The 22,476-nt window shown below is 37.9% G+C and overlaps 6 protein-coding genes, 1 long non-coding RNA gene and 2 pseudogenes across 9 annotated transcripts; 8 read left to right on the top strand and 1 right to left on the bottom strand.

The window, feature by feature from the left end:
- The first annotated feature begins 988 nt into the window (after positions 1-988).
- Positions 989-5,196, top strand: LOC104715430 (UDP-glycosyltransferase 76E4-like). The gene is made up of 2 exons (XM_010432838.2): positions 989-1,587; positions 4,177-5,196. Exons 1-2 carry the CDS (start codon positions 996-998, stop codon positions 5,031-5,033), a joined length of 1,449 nt encoding a protein of 482 aa, XP_010431140.2. The 5' UTR covers positions 989-995; the 3' UTR covers positions 5,034-5,196.
- Positions 5,197-6,381: 1,185 nt separating this feature from the next.
- Positions 6,382-7,431, top strand: LOC104715429 (UDP-glycosyltransferase 76E4 pseudogene; annotated as a pseudogene).
- Positions 7,432-9,871: 2,440 nt separating this feature from the next.
- LOC147938740 (UDP-glycosyltransferase 76E6 pseudogene) lies at positions 9,872-11,797 on the top strand (annotated as a pseudogene). The gene is made up of 3 exons (XR_015566255.1): positions 9,872-9,893; positions 10,192-10,680; positions 10,767-11,797. The product of XR_015566255.1 is annotated as a UDP-glycosyltransferase 76E6 pseudogene (transcript).
- A 937-nt stretch (positions 11,798-12,734) lies between these two features.
- LOC104711367 (UDP-glycosyltransferase 76E4-like) lies at positions 12,735-14,364 on the top strand. The gene is made up of 2 exons (XM_087463668.1): positions 12,735-13,312; positions 13,390-14,364. The coding sequence occupies exons 1-2, from the start codon at positions 12,835-12,837 to the stop codon at positions 13,833-13,835; spliced, it is 924 nt and encodes a 307-aa protein (XP_087319794.1). The 5' UTR covers positions 12,735-12,834; the 3' UTR covers positions 13,836-14,364.
- Positions 13,857-14,252, top strand: LOC147938739 (UDP-glycosyltransferase 76E3-like). The gene has a single exon (XM_087465749.1). The coding sequence runs from the start codon at positions 13,857-13,859 to the stop codon at positions 14,250-14,252; it is 396 nt and encodes a 131-aa protein (XP_087321875.1).
- A 156-nt stretch (positions 14,365-14,520) lies between the features above and the next one.
- Positions 14,521-16,322, top strand: LOC147938738 (UDP-glycosyltransferase 76E11). The gene is made up of 2 exons (XM_087463667.1): positions 14,521-15,224; positions 15,305-16,322. The coding sequence occupies exons 1-2, from the start codon at positions 14,747-14,749 to the stop codon at positions 16,180-16,182; spliced, it is 1,356 nt and encodes a 451-aa protein (XP_087319793.1). The 5' UTR covers positions 14,521-14,746; the 3' UTR covers positions 16,183-16,322.
- LOC109126314 (uncharacterized) lies at positions 16,300-18,627 on the bottom strand. Of its 2 annotated transcripts, none has more exons than XR_015564990.1 (3): positions 18,499-18,627; positions 17,911-18,198; positions 16,300-17,571 (listed from the first exon to the last, which is right to left on the bottom strand). It is a non-coding gene; the product is annotated as an uncharacterized LOC109126314 (long non-coding RNA). The 2 variants fall into 2 exon arrangements; XR_002033424.2 differs by lacking the exon at positions 18,499-18,627 and adding an exon at positions 18,324-18,477.
- Positions 16,673-17,742, top strand: LOC104711365 (flavonol 3-O-glucosyltransferase UGT76E12-like). The gene is made up of 2 exons (XM_010428064.3): positions 16,673-17,227; positions 17,309-17,742. Exons 1-2 carry the CDS (start codon positions 16,819-16,821, stop codon positions 17,650-17,652), a joined length of 753 nt encoding a protein of 250 aa, XP_010426366.1. The 5' UTR covers positions 16,673-16,818; the 3' UTR covers positions 17,653-17,742.
- Positions 18,628-21,532: 2,905 nt separating the features above from the next.
- On the top strand, positions 21,533-22,111 carry LOC147938737 (uncharacterized). Its single transcript, XM_087465748.1, has 2 exons — positions 21,533-21,652; positions 21,746-22,111. The coding sequence occupies exons 1-2, from the start codon at positions 21,533-21,535 to the stop codon at positions 22,109-22,111; spliced, it is 486 nt and encodes a 161-aa protein (XP_087321874.1).
- Positions 22,112-22,476: the final 365 nt, after the last annotated feature.

Raw genomic sequence — 22,476 nt, 5'->3', positions numbered from 1 at the left:
GTTTGAACTCCTTGTAGAGTTTGACACTGCATTGCAGCGTACAAAGACTTCCCATAGACATGGATATGATCTTTCCCAGTCTTGAGTCCCTGAAACTTATAGTAAATCTCCAAGAAGATCCAATGCCTTCTCTGCAAAAACTAAAACGTCTAGAAGATCTGGTCTTGTATTCTTCTGGCTACCCGGGAGCTAAGACTTGCATAAAAGCACAAGGTTTTTTTCGGCTGAGGAAACTTGTATTGATCATGAAAAGATTAGATGAGTTGGAGATTGAAGAAGAAGCCATGCCAAGTTTGATGGAGCTAAATCTAGACAATAAAGGTGGAGCAACGAAGCTGATGATTCCGGATCGATTGCGAGCATTAATTTGAGGCTACTGCACAGTATCTATAAAAAAAATGGTGGAGCAACGAAGTTGATGGTTCCAGATTGATTGAGAGCGTTTGTTCTATACGTACGTATCAACTTTGTTTAATTAGTAAAAACAGTTTTGTGATTTAAAAGAAAGTTTCTTATGCTAATTGGATGTCACTTTCTTCATAATATGTAACAGAAAAAAGATCCAAGCTTTCATTATGGCATAATGTTGTGATGAGATGATTATGGAAAGATCTGTTGGATTACGTAGTAGTGAAGGCACATTTGTTGCACACATCGTTCAAGTATAGCAAGAGGTTACCTTACATTGTGATGTTAACGTGTCAATCTAATACATGATTTTATTTATTTGTGATTTGTGATTACGGAGGAAAAAAACAGAACATAAGTGGAAAGACTAAAGCTCTTTATATGCCCAAGGAGAATAAACCTTTCAAGTTGTGAAAACCACAAACTTCAACTCCATGTGTGCCACAAAACAAACAAACAAAAAAAACTTTGACTTTTCTTACAATGTCACTTCCTTTATAAGCGTGGCTCTTGGAAGGTAACTAATGTAAAATGGTATATGAGGTGCTCTTAATTGTGAAAATGGTCCTTCTTTGGAGGATTGTGAAATGTCCATTGGTAATGGAATTTTAGTAAAAATTGGGTCACTTATTTACAGAATTCTACATAGAGAGATAAGAGAAAAGAAAGAGATAAGGAGAAAAAAAAGAGTCTGGCTAGAAATGGAGAAGATAGCACACAAGAGAAGGATAGTGTTGGTTCCCCTTCCATTACAAGGACATGTAACCCCAATGATGCATCTTGGGAAATCCCTTACCTTGAAAGGCTTCTCAATCACAGTTGCTCTAGGACAGCTTGATCAAGTAAGCTCTTGGCAGCACTTCCCTGGTTTTCAGTTTATCACCATACCAGAAAGCTTACCATTGTCTGAAGTTGAGGCACTCGGACCTGTCGAGTTTTTAATAAAACTCAACAAAACCAGCGAGGCAAGCTTCAAGAACTGTATAAGTCAGTTGTTAATACAACAAGGTAATGATATTGCATGTATCATCTACGACGATCTCATGTACTTTTGTGAAGCTGCAGCTAAGCAGTTCAAACTTCCAAGTATCATCTTTAGCACTGCTAGTGCTACACACAACTTTTGCGTCTGTTTTTTAAGACAACTGAATCCCAGCAAGTTCTTGATAGACATAGAAGGTATCCAAAACTAGCTTATTAATTACCCGTTCTGCCTAACATATAGTTATACTAGAGGTTATTCCGTACTACGCACGGATTTAATTTTACTTTTATTTTACAATCAAGTGAGAAAAATAGAAACTTCCTGTTCTTGTAAATTTCACTTGGTACATATATGATCCTTAAGAGATATGTCTAATACAAATTCAACATATCAATTTCTCAAGATCGGCTAATTGTCGATATTTGACATCATCATCACAAGGAGATTTGAACAATCTATAGCATAAATAATAATTTATCCATACCTAATCCCAACCGACACTCCATTACTAAAAACAAACCTTAATGTATAATTTAATTTATTAGTCTTGTTTAATTTATTAAATAACAAAATGTATAAAAGATTAAAATATCTCTCTGTTTTACAATTAGAATGTGTTGTTTTGGGATGCTACCAATTTGTAATATATATACGGTGAAATTTGAAATTTGTACTGTCTTCTTTTATGTGGCTTGTATTTGTCTTTGCTTCGCAGATGAAACGACAAGTGATTTTATTCCCTTTTCCTGCTTGTTTCTCCCAACATCATAAGTTGTTTTACTTTTGTTGTTGTATTTTCTGTCAACAATAGACCAGTAATGTTAAAACCCCAATCAATGCCTTTATACCTTGCAAAATCTTGGAGAAACTTCAACCTCGGTTTTAAGCTTTGGTTTATATCATCAGTAATTATCTGTTAAAATAACTAAGAGAGAAATGTAAAATTGAAAATGTTAAAATTCAAGCGTAAATGGTTTATGATTCCTTGTTGAAAAATTTTCCACATGTTTGTCTCAAGTTCTAAGGGTAAGTGGTGTTGATCGTCTTTGATAGATGTGACAGACTGACAGTGAAACTCTGGTACATAGAGCCGTGAAATTGTATGTAGACTCTTTGACATTGGAATAGAATGTCTTCCCTATTAAATCTTTGATGAGGTAAGCCACCTCGTCGTCCAATTCATCTAAGTTGGCCTAAGAATAAAAAAGTGACTTGGGTTGGCAATTTTAGTTTGAATAGTACCTTCAAATAGTTAGTACAAAAAATAAAATAAAAAACATATGAAAAGAACTATGAAACAACGGATTGTCACACTACGAACTCATTGAAAACAACACACCGGAGTATTCCCACAGCTTCGGATGGAGAGAAAGTGTAACGTGTCAAGGTCAAACCAGAGTTTTTCATTTTCAAATTACAGTTAGTGCATGAAATGTAGTGCCACCTATTGTGCAATACACAACTTCAACCACTTTCGCTTAACACCAAAAACAAATGTTCCTTAAAAATATCAAGACGATATTTTAAGTAATAGTAGTAAAAATAAAATATAAATTGGTCATATTACCTGGCCTCCATCCTTGTTATTTGACGTAAGTCTCTATTTGTTCAATCATATACAAATCTTTTGGGTCTTAATAAATTTTGCCAACTAAAATTGACGGGACATGACTTGCTTTGAAATAGTTACTGGGGAAAATATTAAAGACTATACGATTGTTGTTCATTTAAAAAGATTATTGTACGAATATTGGGAAAAACTGATGTGAAAAGTAAGACAAAAACTGATTTAATTGGAAGCAATATATATTACATGTTGGAGAATGGGAAAAAAACAAATACAGAATTAACCAGATGTATATGAAATATAATATCTTTTGCGGAATTGTTGGAGTTCAAAAAACATTGGATTGACGATGTTGCATTCAAATATAAATAGTCTGCCCAGAGTGTAAGAAGTTTGGCATGTGTTTCAATGGCAAGTTTTTCCCAAAGAGAGACATTGCTTTCCCTGAATCAACAAATCTTCGAACTTAGATAAGCGAGTTGCATGTCTGAAAGCAAGTAAAAAATTAGTTAGAGAGGAAGTTTTTAATATACGGTATGTGAGATAGGTGTGGTGTGGATTAAGTAGTTGATTTACATTTTCGTCTAGAAAGAGACAGTTAAAGCTGAGTAAGAGATTGTTTCTTCTAAAGTGTGGAGCTTCCCAAAAACAATCATATTTTTACTGGTGGTCATTGTTAGAGAGTAATTCTAGAGTAGAGTAGAGAGAAATTTTTTTAGGTTGTAACATTTTTAAAAGCATAGTTAGTGTGTGGGGTGGGGGTGTTGATTCTCAGTAGATTGAGGGCTTCCCTGATAATAATAATAAAAGTAATCAGAAATTGAATTCTATTAGATTATAATTTTATGGAAAACAGATTACTAATATTTAATTAGAAATAAATAAGAAAGCAATTATCAAATGACTTAATTTACTTTGATGGCAAAACATTACGTTTTTAAAAGCAGAATGCAAAACTAAAACTAAATTCGAGCTTCAATTTAAATACCGTATGGGAAGAAGACAAACACAGGTGCTGCATGTTCAGATCTTATTTGTTTGTTTGTTAAGGCAAATTTTTTAATTACCAAATGATTAAGTTGAAAATTGTGGCCATATTTAATTAGCAATGGACAAATGTCAACTATATAGAGCGCCAAATGTCATCGCCTTAAACAAAGTTTAGAAGAAACCTTCTCTTATTATATAAGATATATATATTTTTCTTACTTTGCAGATCCTGAAATACAGAACAAGGTAGTTGAAAATTTACATCCATTAAGTTACAAAGACCTACCAATAGCAGGATTTGGGCCACTAGAAAGATTTGTGGAGCTTTGTAAGGAAGTAGTCAACAGAAGAACAGCTTCTGCTGTTATCATCAACACGGTAAGCTGTCTAGAGAGCTTGTCTCTGACACGACTGCAACAAGAATTTGGAATTCCAGTGTATACATTGGGCCCTCTTCACATTACAGCTGCTTCAACAACTTATAGCTTACTAGAAGAGGACATGAGCTGCATTGAATGGCTGAACAAGCAGAAACCGAGGTCAGTCGTATACATAAGCTTGGGAAGCATATTTGACATGGGGAACAAGGAAGTTTTGGAGATGGCTTGGGGATTGTGTGATAGTAACCTACCTTTCTTATGGGTTATCCGAGATGGCGTCGAGTCATTGCCAGAGGAAGTTAGTAAGATGGTCTCAGAAAGAGGATACATTGTGAAATGGGCACCGCATATAGAAGTACTAGGACATCCTGCAGTGGGAGGCTTCTGGAGCCACTGTGGATGGAACTCAATACTTGAGGGCACTGCGGAAGGAGTCCCAATGATTTGCAGGCCGTTTCAAGGTGAGCAGAAGTTAAATGCAATGTATGTAGAGAGTGTTTGGAAAATAGGGATTCAGGTAGGAGGGGAAGTGGAAAGAGGAGGTGTAGAGAGAGCTGTGAAGAGGTTGATGACAGATGAAGAAGGTGCAGACATGAGGGAGAGAGCCCTTGATTTTAAAGAGAAGCTGAAGGCATCTGTGAGAAGTGGAGGCTCTTCATACAATGCACTGAATGAGCTTGTCAACCTCTTGAAGACAGAGTGATCAACACGCTAAACATCACGTAACAATTCCTAAAGAAAAAGTAAAGCTGGTGTACCTCATGTAACATAAAAGATCAAGCTTATTCTTGCAAAAGTTTATAATCCAAATAAATAACAATTCAACTATAAACCACGATTCTCTCAAAATGAATTCTCTTTTAACAGTTTGATGGTAAATATTCCATTGCTAGGTTAAAGGATATTTACCATGGCTTGAGGCTTACGGAAGTTCTTCCCAGAGACTCTTTCTTTGACGTCCCTTGTGTTTCATTCCTTGTTAACACCAAAACACAGTTTCAAACAAAAGGATTAATAAACAGAAATGATACGTTTCTCGAACTTTATACTCTTCAACCAGAGTGAAGATACTGAACTTCATAGACTATTTTTTTTAGTGATTAAAAAAGTCATTGGGAACAGAGGAAATTTCTATGTTAGTATTCGTATTTGACATGCCCAATTTATCTATAGAATAAAAAAGATACCATGACCACAACCTAAGTCCTAAAAGATGAATGCATATATGACAGAGAAGATCACTAAGATGGTCTTCTAATTATACAGCTATAACCCGGTTTCTTTGACCAATAGAGTATTGATTTGCTGATGTCTACAGACTCCGCCATGACTCGGACTTGATCAGAGATGACTCAAAGTAGTTTTATCAGGTGACGAAATACTGAACTAAAGAACAGCCAATACAAATGAGGTTTTAATAATAATTTAGATCACTTATTTAGAACTGTTCAGCAATGATTTATACCAATCATGGATGATGAAAATGCAGGTATGAGTGAGCGCGCCCTTGGTTTAAAAAACTGAAGCTGAAACTAGCTAGATGACTAAGCTTCGCAAAATTCCTAAAGACAAAGTAAACCTAGTGAACTTCATGTAGATCAGCCTTGAGAGTTTTATAGTCCAAGCTTCTTGTTATGATGATGAAAAAAAACGAATTCAAATTCAATAATAGTAAAACTGAATGATCTCTTTTGATGATATGTTACATAATATATGTTCACTACTTCACTGCACCATAACTGCCAGTGGCTCGCCAAAACGAACACAATTTTTGGTTAAAGAAAGAAAATGAGGAACACTTAATTGTTTACTAGCCGAAAAGACTTATATGGTGTGAGAGTTATTGATGTAGCATGTGTTCAGATCTTCTTTGACAAGTAACTGATGTGTTAACCTTTATCTTCACAGCTAAGTAGTTGACTTGTTGGCACTCAAGTTAAAGTAAAGTATATAAAATTGTCTCTTCTGGAAGATCGTGGGAATTTCCTTACACAAGTGGGATTTTAATAATTATTTGGATCACTTATTGCATTGTGAAGAGGAAGAAAAAAAAGGGAGAGAAGGAGGTCAGGAAATGGAGAACAGGGCAGAGAAGAGAAGGATTATGTTAGTTCCAGTTGCTGCACAAGGACATGTAACTCCTATGATGCAACTTGGGGAAGCCCTTATGTTAAAGGGCTTCTCGATTACAGTTGCTCAAAGACAGTTCAAGCAAATAAGCTCTTCATTGCAACATGTTCATGGTTTTGACTTTGTCACAATACCAGAAAGCTTAATTACCTCAGTCTGAATCTAATAAACTAGGACCAGCCGAGATTCTGATGAAGCTCAATAAAACAAGTGAGGCTAGCTATAAGGAGTGTATAAGTCAGTTATAACAAGGCAATGATATCGCATGTATCATCTATGACAAGCTTATGTACTTCTGTGAAGCTGCAGCTAAAGAGTTCAACCTTCCTAGTGTCATCTTCAGCACCAGCAGTGCTACCATTCAAGTTTGCTACTGTGTTTTAAGTAAACTCAATGCCGAGAAGTTCTTGATCGATATGACAGGTACCTAAAAGAGCTTGATGACCCATTTTTCAATTGATCAGTTTACTCATCTTTTATATCTTTACTTTGCAGATCCTGAAATGAAAGAGAAGATGTTGGAAGGTTTATATCCTTTAAGATACAAAGACCTACCTACTTCAGGATTTGGTCCATTGGAGCCACTTTTGGATATGTGTAGGGAAGTAGTTAACACAAAAACAGCTTCCGCTATTATCATCAACACGGCTAACTGTCTAGAGAGCTCGTCTCTGTCATGGCTGCAACAAGAACTCGGAATATTTGTGTACTCATTAGGCCCTCTTCACATTACAACTTCATTGCCGGGAGGACCGGGACCTAGTTTACTACAAGAGGACATGAGCTGCGTTGAATGGCTTAACAAGCAGAAACCAAGGTCAGTCATATACATAAGCTTGGGAAGCAAAGCTCACATGGAAACCAAAGAGATGTTAGAGATGTCTTGGGGACTTTCCAATAGCAAACAACCATTCTTATGGGTCATCCGACCGGGTATTTTCAATACTATATTTTCAATATTTTATATGTAGGGTGTGTAAATGACTCTTACAAAACATCTATCACCCACATACATTGTTGTATAAATTATTATAGTTTTATGACTTGTGAGAATTTAAGCATAATTGTCACTTTCCGTGGTCAAAAACGTTTTTCTTGGAGTAATTGTCACTTTCTTCCTTCTATCTTATATAATAAGATATCTTATATAATAAGATATCTTATATAATAAGAGAAGGTTTCTTCTAAACTTTGTTTAAGGCGATGACATTTGGCGCTCTATATAGTTGACATTTGTCCATTGCTAATTAAATATGGCCACAATTTTCAATTTAATCCTTTGGTAATTAAAAAATTTACCTTAACAAACAAACAAATAAGATCTGAACATGCAGCACCTGTGTTTGTCTTCTTCCCATACGGTATTTAAATTGAAGCTCGAATTTAGTTTTAGTTTTGCATTCTGCTTTTAAAAACGTAACGTCTTGCCATCAAAGTAAATTAAGTCATTTGATAATTGCTTTCTTATTTATTTCTAATTAAATATTAGTAATCTGTTTTCCATAAAATTATAATCTAATAGAATTCAATTTCTGATTACTTTTATTATTATTATCAGGGAAGCCCTCAATCTACTGAGAATCAACACCCCCACCCCACACACTAACTATGCTTTTAAAAATGTTACAACCTAAAAAAATTTCTCTCTACTCTACTCTAGAATTACTCTCTAACAATGACCACCAGTAAAAATATGATTGTTTTTGGGAAGCTCCACACTTTAGAAGAAACAATCTCTTACTCAGCTTTAACTGTCTCTTTCTAGACGAAAATGTAAATCAACTACTTAATCCACACCACACCTATCTCACATACCGTATATTAAAAACTTCCTCTCTAACTAATTTTTTACTTGCTTTCAGACATGCAACTCGCTTATCTAAGTTCGAAGATTTGTTGATTCGGGGAAAGCAGTGTCTCTCTTTGGGAAAAATTTGCCATTGAAACACATGCCAAGCTTCTTACACTCTAGGCAGACTATTTATATTTGAATGCAACATCGTCAACCCAATGTTTTTTGAACTCCAACAATTCCGCAAAAGATATTATATTTCATATACATCTGGTTAATTCTATATTTGTTTTTTTCCCATTCTCCAACATGTAATATATATTGCTTCCAATTAAATCAGTTTTTGTCTTACTTTTCACATCAGTTTTTCCCAATATTCGTACAATAATCTTTTTAAATGAACAACAATCGTATAGTCTTTAATATTTTCCCCAGTAACTATTTCAAAGCAAGTCATGTCCCGTCAATTTTAGTTGGCAAAATTTATTAAGACCCAAAAGATTTGTATATGATTGAACAAATAGAGACTTACGTCAAATAACAAGGATGGAGGCCAGGTAATATGACCAATTTATATTTTATTTTTACTACTATTACTTAAAATATCGTCTTGATATTTTTAAGGAACATTTGTTTTTGGTGTTAAGCGAAAGTGGTTGAAGTTGTGTATTGCACAATAGGTGGCACTACATTTCATGCACTAACTGTAATTTGAAAATGAAAAACTCTGGTTTGACCTTGACACGTTACACTTTCTCTCCATCCGAAGCTGTGGGAATACTCCGGTGTGTTGTTTTCAATGAGTTCGTAGTGTGACAATCCGTTGTTTCATAGTTCTTTTCATATGTTTTTTTATTTTATTTTTTGTACTAACTATTTGAAGGTACTATTCAAACTAAAATTGCCAACCCAAGTCACTTTTTTATTCTTAGGCCAACTTAGATGAATTGGACGACGAGGTGGCTTACCTCATCAAAGATTTAATAGGGAAGACATTCTATTCCAATGTCAAAGAGTCTACATACAATTTTACGGCTCTATGTACCAGAGTTTCACTGTCAGTCTGTCACATCTATCAAAGACGATCAACACCACTTACCCTTAGAACTTGAGACAAACATGTGGAAAATTTTTCAACAAGGAATCATAAACCATTTACGCTTGAATTTTAACATTTTCAGTTTTACATTTTTCTCTTAGTTATTTTAACAGATAATTACTGATGATATAAACCAAAGCTTAAAACCGAGGTTGAAGTTTCTCCAAGATTTTGCAAGGGATAAAGGCATTGATTGGGGTTTTAACATTACTGGTCTATTGTTGACAGAAAATACAACAACAAAAGTAAAACAACTTATGATGTTGGGAGAAACAAGCAGGAAAAGGGAATAAAATCACTTGTCGTTTCATCTGCGAAGCAAAGACAAATACAAGCCACATAAAAGAAGACAGTACAAATTTCAAATTTCACCGTATATATATTACAAATTGGTAGCATCCCAAAACAACACATTCTAATTGTAAAACAGAGAGATATTTTAATCTTTTATACATTTTGTTATTTAATAAATTAAACAAGACTAATAAATTAAATTATACATTAAGGTTTGTTTTTAGTAATGGAGTGTCGGTTGGGATTAGGTATGGATAAATTATTATTTATGCTATAGATTGTTCAAATCTCCTTGTGATGATGATGTCAAATATCGACAATTAGCCGATCTTTTCATCACAATTGAATGATTTTAGGTTTTCAGAAATTGATATGTTGAATTTGTATTAGACATATCTCTTAAGGATCATATATGTACCAAGTGAAATTTACAAGAACAGGAGGTTTCTATTTTTCTCACTTGATTGTAAAATAAAAGTAAAATTAAATCCGTAGTACGGAATAACCTCTAGTTTATTGATATTGGAAGTTTATTATTGCATTAAGAAAGACTACACGAGAAAACGGAAGCGAAGAGAAGGATAGTGTTAGTTCCAGTTCCAGCACAAGGCCATGTAACTCCAATGATGCAACTTGGGAAAGCCCTTAACATGAATGGCTTCTCAATTACAGTTGTTGAGGGACAGTTCAATAAAGTAAGTTCTCCTTCTCAACATTTCCCTGGTTTTCAGTTTGTTACCATACCAGAGAGCTTACCAGAGTCTGAGCTCGAGAGACTCAGACCAATCAAGTTTATGATAGAGCTCAACAATACAAGCGAGACACGCTTCACGGACTGTATACGTCAATTATTGTTACAACAAGGTAATGTTATAGCATGTATCATCTACGATGAGTTCATGTACTTCTGTGGAGCTGCAGCTAAAGAGTTCAAGATTCCTAGTTTCATCTTCAGCACTTCAAGTGCTACCAATCAAGTTTCCCGCTGCGTTTTAAGCAAACTCAATGCGGAGAAGTTCTTGATCGACATGGAAGGTACCCAAAAGCAGCTTTATAAGCCAGCTTAAAACCACTCGTTTCACTGAAACATGTATATTTATTTTTATTTTTTAACCATGTAGATCCCATAGTGCAAGATAAGATGGTGGAAAATTTGCATCCATTAAGATACAAAGATCTACCGACTTCAGGAGTTGGGCCACTAGATATATTATTTGAGCTTTGTAGGGAAATAGTCAACAAAAGAACAGCTTCAGCTGTTATCATCAACACGGTGAGCTGCCTAGAGAGCTCATCTTTGGCACGACTCCAGAAAGAACTTGGAATTCCGGTGTACCCATTAGGCCCTCTTCACCTTAAATCTTCAGCAATTTCTGGTTTACTGGAAGAGGATAGGAGCTGCATTGAATGGCTGAACAAGCAGGAACCAAGGTCAGTCATTTACAAGCATAGTTCAAATGGAAACCAAAGAAGTGTTGGAGATGGCTTGGGGTTTATCTAGTAGCAACCAGCCTTTCTTATGGGTCATCCGGCCTGGCTCTATCAAAGAGTCTAAATGGATAGAGTCCTTGCCTGAAGAATTCAGTAAGATGGTCTCTGAAAAAGGGTACATTGTGAAATGGGCACCACAGATAGAAGTACTTGGACATCCTGCAGTGGGAGGATTCTGGAGCCACTGTGGATGGAACTCAACGCTTGAAAGCATTGTGGAAGGAGTTCCGATGATCTGCAGGCCTTTCGACGGGGAGCAAAAGTTAAACGCACTGTGTTTAGAGAGTGTTTGGGGAATAGGGTTTCAGGTGCAAGGTAAGGTGGAAAGAGGAGGGGTCGAGAGAGCTGTGAAGAGGTTAATTGTCGAAGAAGAAGGTGCAGACATGAGGGAGAGAGCCCTTGTGTTAAAAGAGAAGGTCAAAGCCTCTGTAAGAATTGGAGGCTCCTCATACGAAGCACTGGAAGATATTGTCAACTACGTGGAGACAGAGTGAAGAACAGAGAGAAGAAGCTGAATTTCATTATTATAAGAGAGCTTTGAGTTTAGTAGATCAAGCTTGTTCTTGAAAATTTTAAAATGTTAGAATTTGTAATCTATATGCCGTTTTTGGAGGCCATCATGTAAGGAAAAAAAAAAAAAAAGATGAAATTTTGAGGCTTACCACTAATACCTATCAAAGACTCTTTGCCTTTTCTGTGTAGAGGCACAAGCACAAGCTTCCCAGTTCTTGAAGATGTCCCCTGAAAACACCAAAATACAAGTTTAACAAAAATATTAGTACACGGAAATGTAACCTTTCTTGCACTTAATGAGAGCAAGATCTAAACTAGTCGGAATCATGAGTATAAAGAAGATAGATTCACAAGTTTCATATGCTAAGTCTTATTTTAACATCCTTCAGAACACAAACTCACCTGCAAAATAATAAATTGTGCTATGTATAAATAAGATCATACTGACCAGTGACCACAACTTAATTCTCAATGACAACATACAAACCCAAAGTAAACAATTACACTAACAGCTCCGCCAACCATGGAACTCATATCTGTTTATCAGCAAACCATTCAACAACTGTTATAGCTGACATTTTCACAAAACTCCAACAAATTTTATAACTCCTATTTTTCACAAAATCCAACATTCACACTAACACTATGCATCTAAACTAATCGAAATCTACCTATATAAGGACCACACAAAAAAAAAAGAACATTTTACTTTTGTTGAAATGTCAGTTCTTCAGTCTAATGGTTTATACATTGTTCTAACAGCTGTTAGTATAAAACTGTTGCATTTTGCTATTTACAAAGCTTATACGGACCTAAGGGAGTTCCAAAAAATGACAAACATATAAACAAGAGGAAATTATCTTTATATTTGAAGACTATAAGCTCTTTAACATTTTAATTATGATCTAAATTCTCGTAATGCAACAACTTCACCGCACGTATAACGTATTATAATTCAACAGAAGGAAGACATTCACATTTTCTTTTTGGGGGCACATGTGGTCGTTAGCGTAAGAAAATGACGTAGTTGTCACATGTGGAACACTTGCCTAAATAATCTGGCATATTTTGGAAGCTTGTGGAAATTTCCCAATAATTGTAGTTCTATTGATAACTTATATTTAGAGTTGTGCTTCAATGAGAGAGAAAGAAAAACAAAGAAAGAGAGAGAGATAAGGTTAAGCAATGGAGAAAAAAGGGAAGAAAAGGATAGTGTTAGTTCCGGTTCCAGCACAAGGTCATATAACCCCAATGATGCAACTTGGGAAAGCCCTTTACTTGAAAGGCTTCTCAATTACAGTTGTTGAGGGACAGTGCAATCGAGTAAGCTCTCCTTCACAACATTTCCCTGATTTTCAATTTGTTACCATACCACAGAGCTTACCAGAGTCTGAATTTGAGAGACTCGGGGCATTCAATTTTATAATGGAGATCAACAAAACAAGTGAGGCAAGCTTCAAGGACTGTATAAAACAGCTGTTGCGGCAGCAAGGCAATGATATAGCATCTATCATCTATGATGAGTTCATGTACTTCTGTGGAATTGTAGCTACGGAATTAAAGCTTCCCAATGTCATTTTGTGCACTCAAAGTGCTACAAACCACGCTGCACGCTGTTTTTTTAGCAAACTCAATGTCGAGAAGTTCTTGGTCGACATGGAAGGTCCCCATAACTAGCTTAAAAACAAATCTTGAAACCATTTATTTCACTTAAAACGGTTTATCTTTTTTACTTTGCAGGTCCTGACCTACAAGACAAGGTGGTGGAAAGTTTGTATCCTTTAAGATACAAAGATCTCTTGCCTTCAGGATTTGGGCTAGAGTTCCGTCGGGAAGCAATCAACAAAAGAACAGCTTCAGCTGTCATCTTTAACACGTCGAGATGTCTAGAGAGCTCGTCTATGTCTTGGTTGCAACAAGAACTTGGAATTCCAGTGTACCCATTAGGCCCTCTTCACATTACAGCTTCAACGCCAGGATCTAGTTTAGCGGAAGATGACATGAGTTGCATTGAATGGTTGAACAAGAAGCAACCGAGGTCAGTCATATACGTAAGCGTGGGAACAATATCTCAAATGGAATCCAAAGAAGCGTTGGAGATCGCTTGGGGGTTGTGTAATAGCAACCAACCGTTTTTATGGGTCATCAGACCAGGTTCGATCCTTGGCTTCGATGGGATAGATTAATTGCCGGAAGAAGTCAGTAAGATGGTCTCAGAAAGAGGATACATTGTGAAACGCGCACCGCAGATAGAAGTACTTGGACATCCTGCAGTGGGAGGCTTCTGGAGTCACTGTGGATGGAACTCGACGCTCGAGAGTATTGTGGAAGGAATGCCAATGATTTGCAGACCTTTTACCAGCGAGCAGAAGATAAACGCAACGTATTTAGAAAGCGTTTGGCGTATAGGGATTCAACTTGAAGGTGAAGTTTTAAGAGGAGCGGTCGAGAGAGCTGTGAAGAGGTTGATTGTGGATGACGAAGGTGCAGAGATGAGGGAGAGAGCCTTGGGTTTGAGAGAGAAGCTCAAAGCCTCTGTAAAAGGTGGAGGCTCTTCATACAGCGCATTGGAGGAACTTGTCAAGCACGTAAAGACAGAGTGAAGAAGTTGAACTTCATGTATTATTAGAGATCATTGTATTGCTTGATCTTGCAAAATTTACAAAGTACTTGTTTTTTTTTTTTTTTATGAGATAAAAAGAAATTGGAATCAAACACGAAAATATTTCTTTTGGAAGTTAATTACTCAGAGAATTGATGCGGCAGAAAATGACAATTTTTTGGTCTGGACCATCTTTAGATATGAAGCCAAAGTCGGCAAGAAAAAACCATCTTTGCTTTTCTTTGGTTACCAAAATAGAGAGATAATACAAATATACAATGTCAGCAAAACATAATACGTTATCACCTCATCATACTAGCACACACCATCTACCATAAGCTTCACATGTGAGAATTAACGTCCACAAGTCTGAGAATCTGATATCTATATCAGAAAGATAGTCCTTTTAATATATCTCATAGAACTGTCACAGCAAAGAAAAAAAGAATTGGAGACTAAGCAGATTTTTTTAAGTTGTTCTTGTAGGTTTTCGAAATGGAGGAAAAAACGGCGAGGAGAAGGGTAGTTTTGGTTCCAACACCAGCTCAAGGACATATAACTCCAATGATGCAACTTGCAAAAACCCTTCACTTGAAGGGTTTCTCAATCACAGTTGTTCAAACCAAGTTCAATCACTTTATCCCTTCAGATGACTTCACTGATTTTCAGTTTGTCACTATCCCAGAAAGCTTACCAAAGTCTGCTTTGAAGGATCTCGGACCAATACAGTTTCTGCTTAAGCTCAACAAAGAGTGTCAGGTAAGCTTCAAGGAATGCTTGAGTCAGTTGCTGCTGCAACAAAGTAATGAGATCTCATGCGTCATCTACGATGAGTTCATGTACTTTGCTGAAGCTGCAGCCAAAGAGTTTAAGCTTCCAAACGTTATTCTCAGCACAACAAGTGCCACGGCTTTTGTTTGCCGCTCTGTATTCGACAAACTCTATGCAAACAATGTCATGGCTCCCTTGGAAGGTACTTTTGAATTCTCTGTTCCCATTTTTAGCTAGTGTCTATAATCTGTATAATAGCATGGTTCTTGACCTTTTTTGCAGAACCTAAAGGAAAAGAAAACGAGCTAGTGCCAGAGTTTCATCCCCTGAGATACAAAGACTTTCCGGTTTCACGTTGGGCATCAACAGAAAGCACAATGGAGCTGTACAGGAATACAGTTGACAAACGGACAGCTTCCTCAGTGATAATCAACACAGCGAGCTGTCTAGAGCGCTCATCTCTTTCTTTTCTGCAACAACAGCTTAAAATTCCAGTGTATCCTATAGGCCCTCTACACATGGTGGCCTCAGCTTCTACGAGTCTACTTGAAGAGAACAAGACCTGTATCGAATGGTTGAACAAACAAAAAAAAAATTCTGTGATATTTGTTAGCATGGGAAGCGTGGCTTTGATGCAAATCAAAGAGGTGATGGAAACTGCTTTGGGGTTGGATAGTAGCAACCAACAGTTCTTGTGGGTGATTCGACCTGGGTCAGTACGTGGTTCGGAATGGATAGAGTACTTGCCTAAGGAGTTTATTAATATAATTACGGGTCGAGGTTACATTGTTAAATGGGCTCCGCAGAAGGAAGTGCTTTCTCATCCTGCAGTAGGAGGATTTTGGAGCCATTGTGGATGGAACTCGACGCTAGAGAGCATCGGGGAAGGAGTTCCAATGATCTGCAAGCCGTTTTCCACTGATCAAAAGGTGAATGCGAGGTACTTGGAGTGTGTTTGGAAAATTGGGATTCAAGTGGAGGGTGAACTGGACAGGAGAGCAGTTGAGAGAGCTGTGACAAGGTTAATGGTGGACGAAGAAGGGGAGGAGATGAGGAAGAGAGCTGTCAGTTTGAAAGAGCAGCTTAGAGCCTCTGTTAAAAGTGGAGGTTCTTCACATAACTCGCTAGAGGAGTTTGTAAACTTCATGAGGACTCTGTGAAGAATGTTTTCAACTATTCCAAGTTGTTTTTAGAGAAAGTATCATATCCTAAAAAATCTAAGCGATGCCAAAATGTATTTGGATAATGACTGAACTGAAAAGTCTTGGAGGAACGAATAAAACAAAACACATTTCATTTCTCTAGAGGTTCACAAGAACTTCATGTATTATTAGAGATGATTGAAATATGCATAAACCAAGCTTGATCTGCAAAATTTACAGAACTGTACGTGGTTTACTTTGTAAGCAAACAAATTTTAAAATCAAATACTAGTTTGCTCAAGATAGAATTGTGCATCAAAAAGTAAGACTATTATTAAATGATACAAGAGGAGGACCACGAAGACAGAAGGATCTTTCTCTTGTCTCTGATTACACCATCTACCAAAGCTTCACATGCGAGAATTAACGTCCACAAGTCTGAAAATCTGATATTTATATCAGAAAGATACTTCTTCGTATAAAGCACATTGAAATTTTCATAGAAGCTGATGACCAGAGTAACCAAAACTAGCACAGCGCGGAGCTGAGAGAAGTATTTCTTAGTTATTCTTGCAGGCTTTTGAAATGGAATAGAAGCAAGCAAGGAGACGAATAGTCCTGGTTCCATTTCCAGCTCAAGGGCATATAACTCCAATGATGCAACTTGCAAAAGCCCTTCACTTGAAGGGTTTCTCAATCACAGCTCTCCAGACCAAGTTCAATTACTTTATCCCTTCAGATGGCTTCACAGATTATCAATTCGTCTCAATCCAAGAAAGCTTGCCGGAGTCTGATTTCAAGAATCTCGGACCAATACAGTTTATGCTTAAGCTCAAAAAAGAGTGTCAGGTGAGCCTCAAGGCCTGTTTAGGTCAGTTGCTTCTCCAAAAAAGTAATGAGATATCATGTGTCATCTACGATGAGTCCATGTACTTTGCTGAAGCTGCAGCCAAAGAGTTTAATCTTCCAAACGTCATTTTTAGCACAACAAGTGCCACAGCTTTTAAATGTCGCTCTGTATTTGAGAAACTCTACGCAAACAATGTTCTGGCTCCCTTGAAAGGTAATCTATAACTCTCTGTTTCAGAGTTTCTGAAAGCGGCTATAATCTTGTAACACTATAGGCTTTTTCACCTTTCCGCAGAACCAAAAGGACAAGAAGAAGAGCTAGTGCCAGAGTTATATCCCCTGAGATACAAAGACTTTCCGGTTTCACGATTTGCATCATTAGAAAGCATAATGGAGGTGTATAGGAACACAGCTGACAAACGGACAGCTTCCTCTGTGATAATCAACACAGCGACTTGTCTAGAGAGCGCATCTCTAACTTTTCTGCAACAACAACGGGTAGAAGTTCCATTTTATCCTATAGGCCCTCTTCACATGGTGGCCTCAGCTCCTGCAAGTCTGCTTGAAGAGAACAAGAGCTGTATCGAATGGTTGAACAATAATTCCAAAGTTGTTTCTAGAGAAAGTATCATATCCTAAAAAATCTATAAGTGATGCCAAAATGTATTTGGATAATAACTGACTGGAAAAGACATGGAGGCCATGAATAAACAAAACACATTTCATTTCTCTAGAGGTTCACAATCACTCTAGTTTAAGCTAACATCGACGAATAGAATCACTATAAACCTCATTACTAGGATAAAAGAATGACCATAAACTCTTGCCTAAAGTCTAGAAAACTATTAAGATACATGAACATAAAAGAAACAAAAGAAATGGATCAAGTAAACTCACTTCTTTTTTAAGCTCTAGCTGCAGTCTGTTGCCAAACCCATCATCCTTCAAAAATTACTACTTGCCAGGACACTGTCTGCCAACTCACTGCAGAAGATTGTGACGAATCTCCTCCTCCGCGTCGGGCATTATTCGAAAAGTCTATCTACTTGGCGGTATCTTTGCTTTCATCTGCCAGAGAACTCACTTCCTCTCAGTCACATAATATATGGATTCCATGGTTAACAAGTAAGAACAATAGAGGTTGCATCTACTGGTTGGTATTTTGAACATCCCTCACAAACAAACCTGCAGAAGAATAATAAAGTATAAAAGATTAATACTGACCCCAACCGAACTGAGTTTTCTAAAAGATGAAAATATATAAACGAGAATAACACAGCAGATGACCAATATAGCTATATGCAACTCACAGAGTTCCTCAGGCAATTGGAACTCAAATTGAGTTTGCTTAGACTTAAGTTAAAACACAGCACGAAGGCTCTTCGGCTCTTCCATACATAGACATTACTAAGTTCCAATTCCAAGAAAGTTCAAAACTTTGTTCTGACTTTGATTGACTTCATCAATAACAAACTATAAAGTTACCTCTTTTATCTCTATGCGATAGTCGTTGACTGAGAGTCTCTCTCTCCGGCTTGTTCTTCTTGCTACGTCGGTTCAAAACCACCGCAAATTGTGGCAGGTGGTCTGGTTTAGTGCAAAACCGATAAAGGTGGGATTTTGTTTCGGAGGCCATGAGAGATTTCCTAGAACCGCAATGTCCCGGTTTTTCTAAACCGCTCATCTAGATTATTAACCAGTTCCGGTTCGGTTTGTTTTAAAAGAAAAAAATGGTCAAAATCCAAAGGTTATTTTCTTATGTAGCAATACTTTTAACTATTAAGTAGCCATGCATCTTCCTTTGTGGGTTTTACTACAATGATTCGACATTGTGGTTTACTAGAATTTCCTGCGGTTGGGGATAGCTTGTCTTGGCGGGGTTGGCGAGATAAGAAGCCAATTCGTTGTCGACTTGACCGAGCTCTAGCCAATGAAAAATTTCATGACCTATTCAAGGACTCCTTTACGGAATATTTACTTATGATAGCTTCAGACCATAAACCGGTTTTAGCTTCTCTGGAAAATAAAGTTCGGCGAGGGAGGAACGTTTTTCGCTTTGACTGACGGTGGATTGAAAAAGAGGGTTTCTTTGGAGTTGTTTTAGAGGGTTGGGGTTCTGGAGGGACAGGAGTAACTGGAGATTTAATGGACAAAATAATTAAGTGTTGCCAAGCCATCTCCCGCCGGTGGAAAGTGCAGGCCCCGTTCGGCCGGGAAACGATTGAGGAATTAAAATCTCACCTAGCAACCGCCCAGGCTGATGACTCGGTATCTGTTGAGGTTATTTCAGAGATGACCTGGAAGCTGAGAGAAGCTTATCGGGATGAGGAGATCTACTGGTATCAAAAAAATTGGAGTCGATGGATGCGGTTTGGGGATCAAAATACTAGTTATTTTCATGCCCAAACGAAATTAAGAAGAGCTAAAAATCGCATTGTCAGAATGCATGATGCGGCTGGGCATTGGATCACAGAAGAGAAAAAGGTTCAGGATATAGCAGTCTCTTATTTTCAAGAGATTTTTAAGTCCACAGATCCTACTATTGAGGACTCACTGGGTGAAATAAGCACGTCTATCACGGGTGAAATTAATGAGACACTGACGCGATCAGTCACCGAACAGGAAATTAAAGAGGCTTTGTTTATGATGCATCCTGATAAAGCTCCTGGACCAGATGGTATGACGGCCCTTTTTTTATCAGCGTGCATGGGATACGATTAAAAATGATTTAAAGCTTTCGGTAGAATCTTTCTTTCAGGGTGAAAGTTTTGATAAACGCTTAAATAGGACAAATATTTATCTTATCCCAAAAGTGGATAAGCCGACCCGGATGACTGAATGGAGGCCTATTAGCTTATGTAATGTTGGTTATTATCTCGAAGATTTTATGTCAGCGACTGCGTGTGTTTTTGCCAGCATTGCTGAGACACAATCGGCGTTTGTGGAAGGAAGGTTAATTGTAAACAATATTTTGATTGCTCAGGAGATGTTTCATGGCCTCCGCACTAACCCCTCTTGTAAGGGAAAGTTCATGGCCATCAAAACAGATATGAGCAAGGCCTATGATCGGGTAGAATGGTCTTTTGTTGAGATTTTATTGAGGAAATTCAGCTTTTGTGAGAAATGGATTTCGTGGGTCATGTGGTACGTGACTTCAGTTGAATGTAGTGTTTTATTAAATGGCCAATCCCATGGCTCCATAATTCCCTCTAGAGGGCTTCGTCAGGGAGATCCTTTGTCACCTTATCTTTTTATTCTTTTCACGGAGGTTCTTATTGCCAATCTTCAAAAGGCAGAAAGGTCTAAACTTATTACGAGTATTAAGGTATCAACTGCTTGTCCGGCGATTTTGCACCTATTATTTGCAGACGATAGTCTGTTTTTCTGTCGGGCCACAAAGGAGCAGTGTGAAGTTATTTTAGGGATTCTCAGACAGTATGAACGGATTTTCTGGACAGCAAATTAAATTCCAGAAGTCCTCGGTTCAATTTGGACACACAGTCGATGCGGGTGTGCGTGAGGAATTAATGGGTGTATTGGGTATTACTTCTTTGGGTGGTATGAGTTCATACTTGGGCATTCTGGAAAGTCTTGGGGGGTCGAAAACGAAAATATTTCTCTTTGTTCAGGACCGTTTGCAAAAACGGGCTGGTGGGTGGCCTGCTAGGTTGCTATCTAGGGGGGGGGGGGGAAAGAGGTGATGATCAAATCGGTCGCAACCGCTGTCCCTACTTTTGTTATGTCTTGTTTTCGACTTCCGAAAACAGTCACTTGGAAACTTACTAGTGCAATCTCTAACTTCTGGTGGAGCTCTTCTGGAGAAACACGGGGTTTACATTGGATCGCTTGGGATAGGCTGTGTGTTGATAAAATGGAAGGAGGTTTAGGTTTTCGGTGTCTGGATGATTTCAATACCGCACTGCTGGCTAAGCAACTTTGGCGGTTGATTTCTGTTCCAGACTCTTTATTTGCGAAAGTTTTTAAAGGACGATATTATAGGCATTCTGATCCTTTGGATCCAATTAAATCTTATTCCCCATCCTATGGCTGGTGGAGTATGATTTCTGCTCGCTCTCTGGTGAACAAAGAACTCATTAAACGGGTAGGATCTGGGGATTCCATTCTAGTATGGTCTGATCCCTGGATCCCTGCTCAATCCCCGAGACCAGCATTGCGTTCAGGATCGTTAGTCGATCCAACGTTTAGAGTTGAAAATTTCATTAACAGGAGTTCGCGCTCCTAGAATTTGGCTTTGCTTTCGGCTTATTTCGAGTCGGAGGATGTTGCCCTTATCTCTGCTTTAACCCTAGGCAATCTGACCACACCGGATGTTTTGGGTTGGCATTTGACAAAAACCGGTGTATATACCGCTAAATTTGGATATCAAGCTTTGCGGCAAAAGCCAGAAAACGACACCCCAATTTTAGGTCCCAATATTATTCCTTTACAGGCATTTGTTTGGCAGATTTGGTGTCCACCAAAGCTTAGACACTTCTTGTGGCAAGCAATTACGGGTTGCATGGCGACAACAGCTAATCTGCGGCGACGCGGACTGAGTTATGATTTGGAATGTGCGATATGCGGAGGGGCGGAGGAGACAGTCAATCATGCCCTTTTCTCATGTCCTCTGGCTCGACAGGTTTGGAGATTATCCCAATTCCCGACATCTTCGGGTGGTTTTCCTTCAAACTCGGTCTATGATAACATGGATTCACTATTTTGGAGATTTTAGGATATTCCTTCGGTAGAGGTATTTCCATGGATTCTCTGGTATATCTGGAAGGCCAGAAATGATAAATTATTCAGCAATTTGGATTCAAATCCGCTAGCAATTTTACGGACAGCGGAAGAGGAAGCAAAGCTTTGGTCTTTAGCCCAAGAGGATCCCTTGGAATCCTTACCTCAGGGCGCGTCTCGGTTTTCCTCTATGTCTTTGGCTCATACTAGAGACATAGTTAACGGATATGGTACTATTTACCGATGTTTTGTGGATGGATCCTGGAAGGTGACTGACCAGTTTACAGGTAGAGGATGGCACTACATTTCTCCTGAGGGAGAAACTCCCACCATGGTGCATCTAATTCTCGCCGTAGCTTGACACCCCTCCATGCCGAAGTGGAAGCTCTCATATGGGCAATGCGCTGTATGATTGGCGCGGATAATGAGAAAGTTGTTTTTCTCACAGGCTTTTCTGATTTGGTGAAGATGGTGTATTCGCCTTCCGAGTGGCCTGCTTTCAAGACATATTTGGACGTTATTGAAGACGACAAGAATGAATTCTTATCATTTTCTGTAGTCCAGATCCCCAGATCACAGAATGGTAGTGCGGACAAATTGGCGCGTCGTGCTAGAGTGGAGTCGCATCCAATTACCTTTGTGAACAATTTCCCTGCTAATTGGCTCGTTTGAGCCAATCTTGTATTCTGCTGGCAAAATACATAAAAAATAAATAACTATTAAGTA

The sequence above is a fragment of the Camelina sativa genome, chromosome 9, assembly GCF_030686135.1.
Source record: "Camelina sativa cultivar CO46 ecotype springtype chromosome 9, ASM3068613v1".
NCBI classification, from domain to species: Eukaryota; Viridiplantae; Streptophyta; class Magnoliopsida; order Brassicales; family Brassicaceae; genus Camelina; species Camelina sativa.
This window is presented reverse-complemented; position numbering and strand designations above follow the sequence as displayed.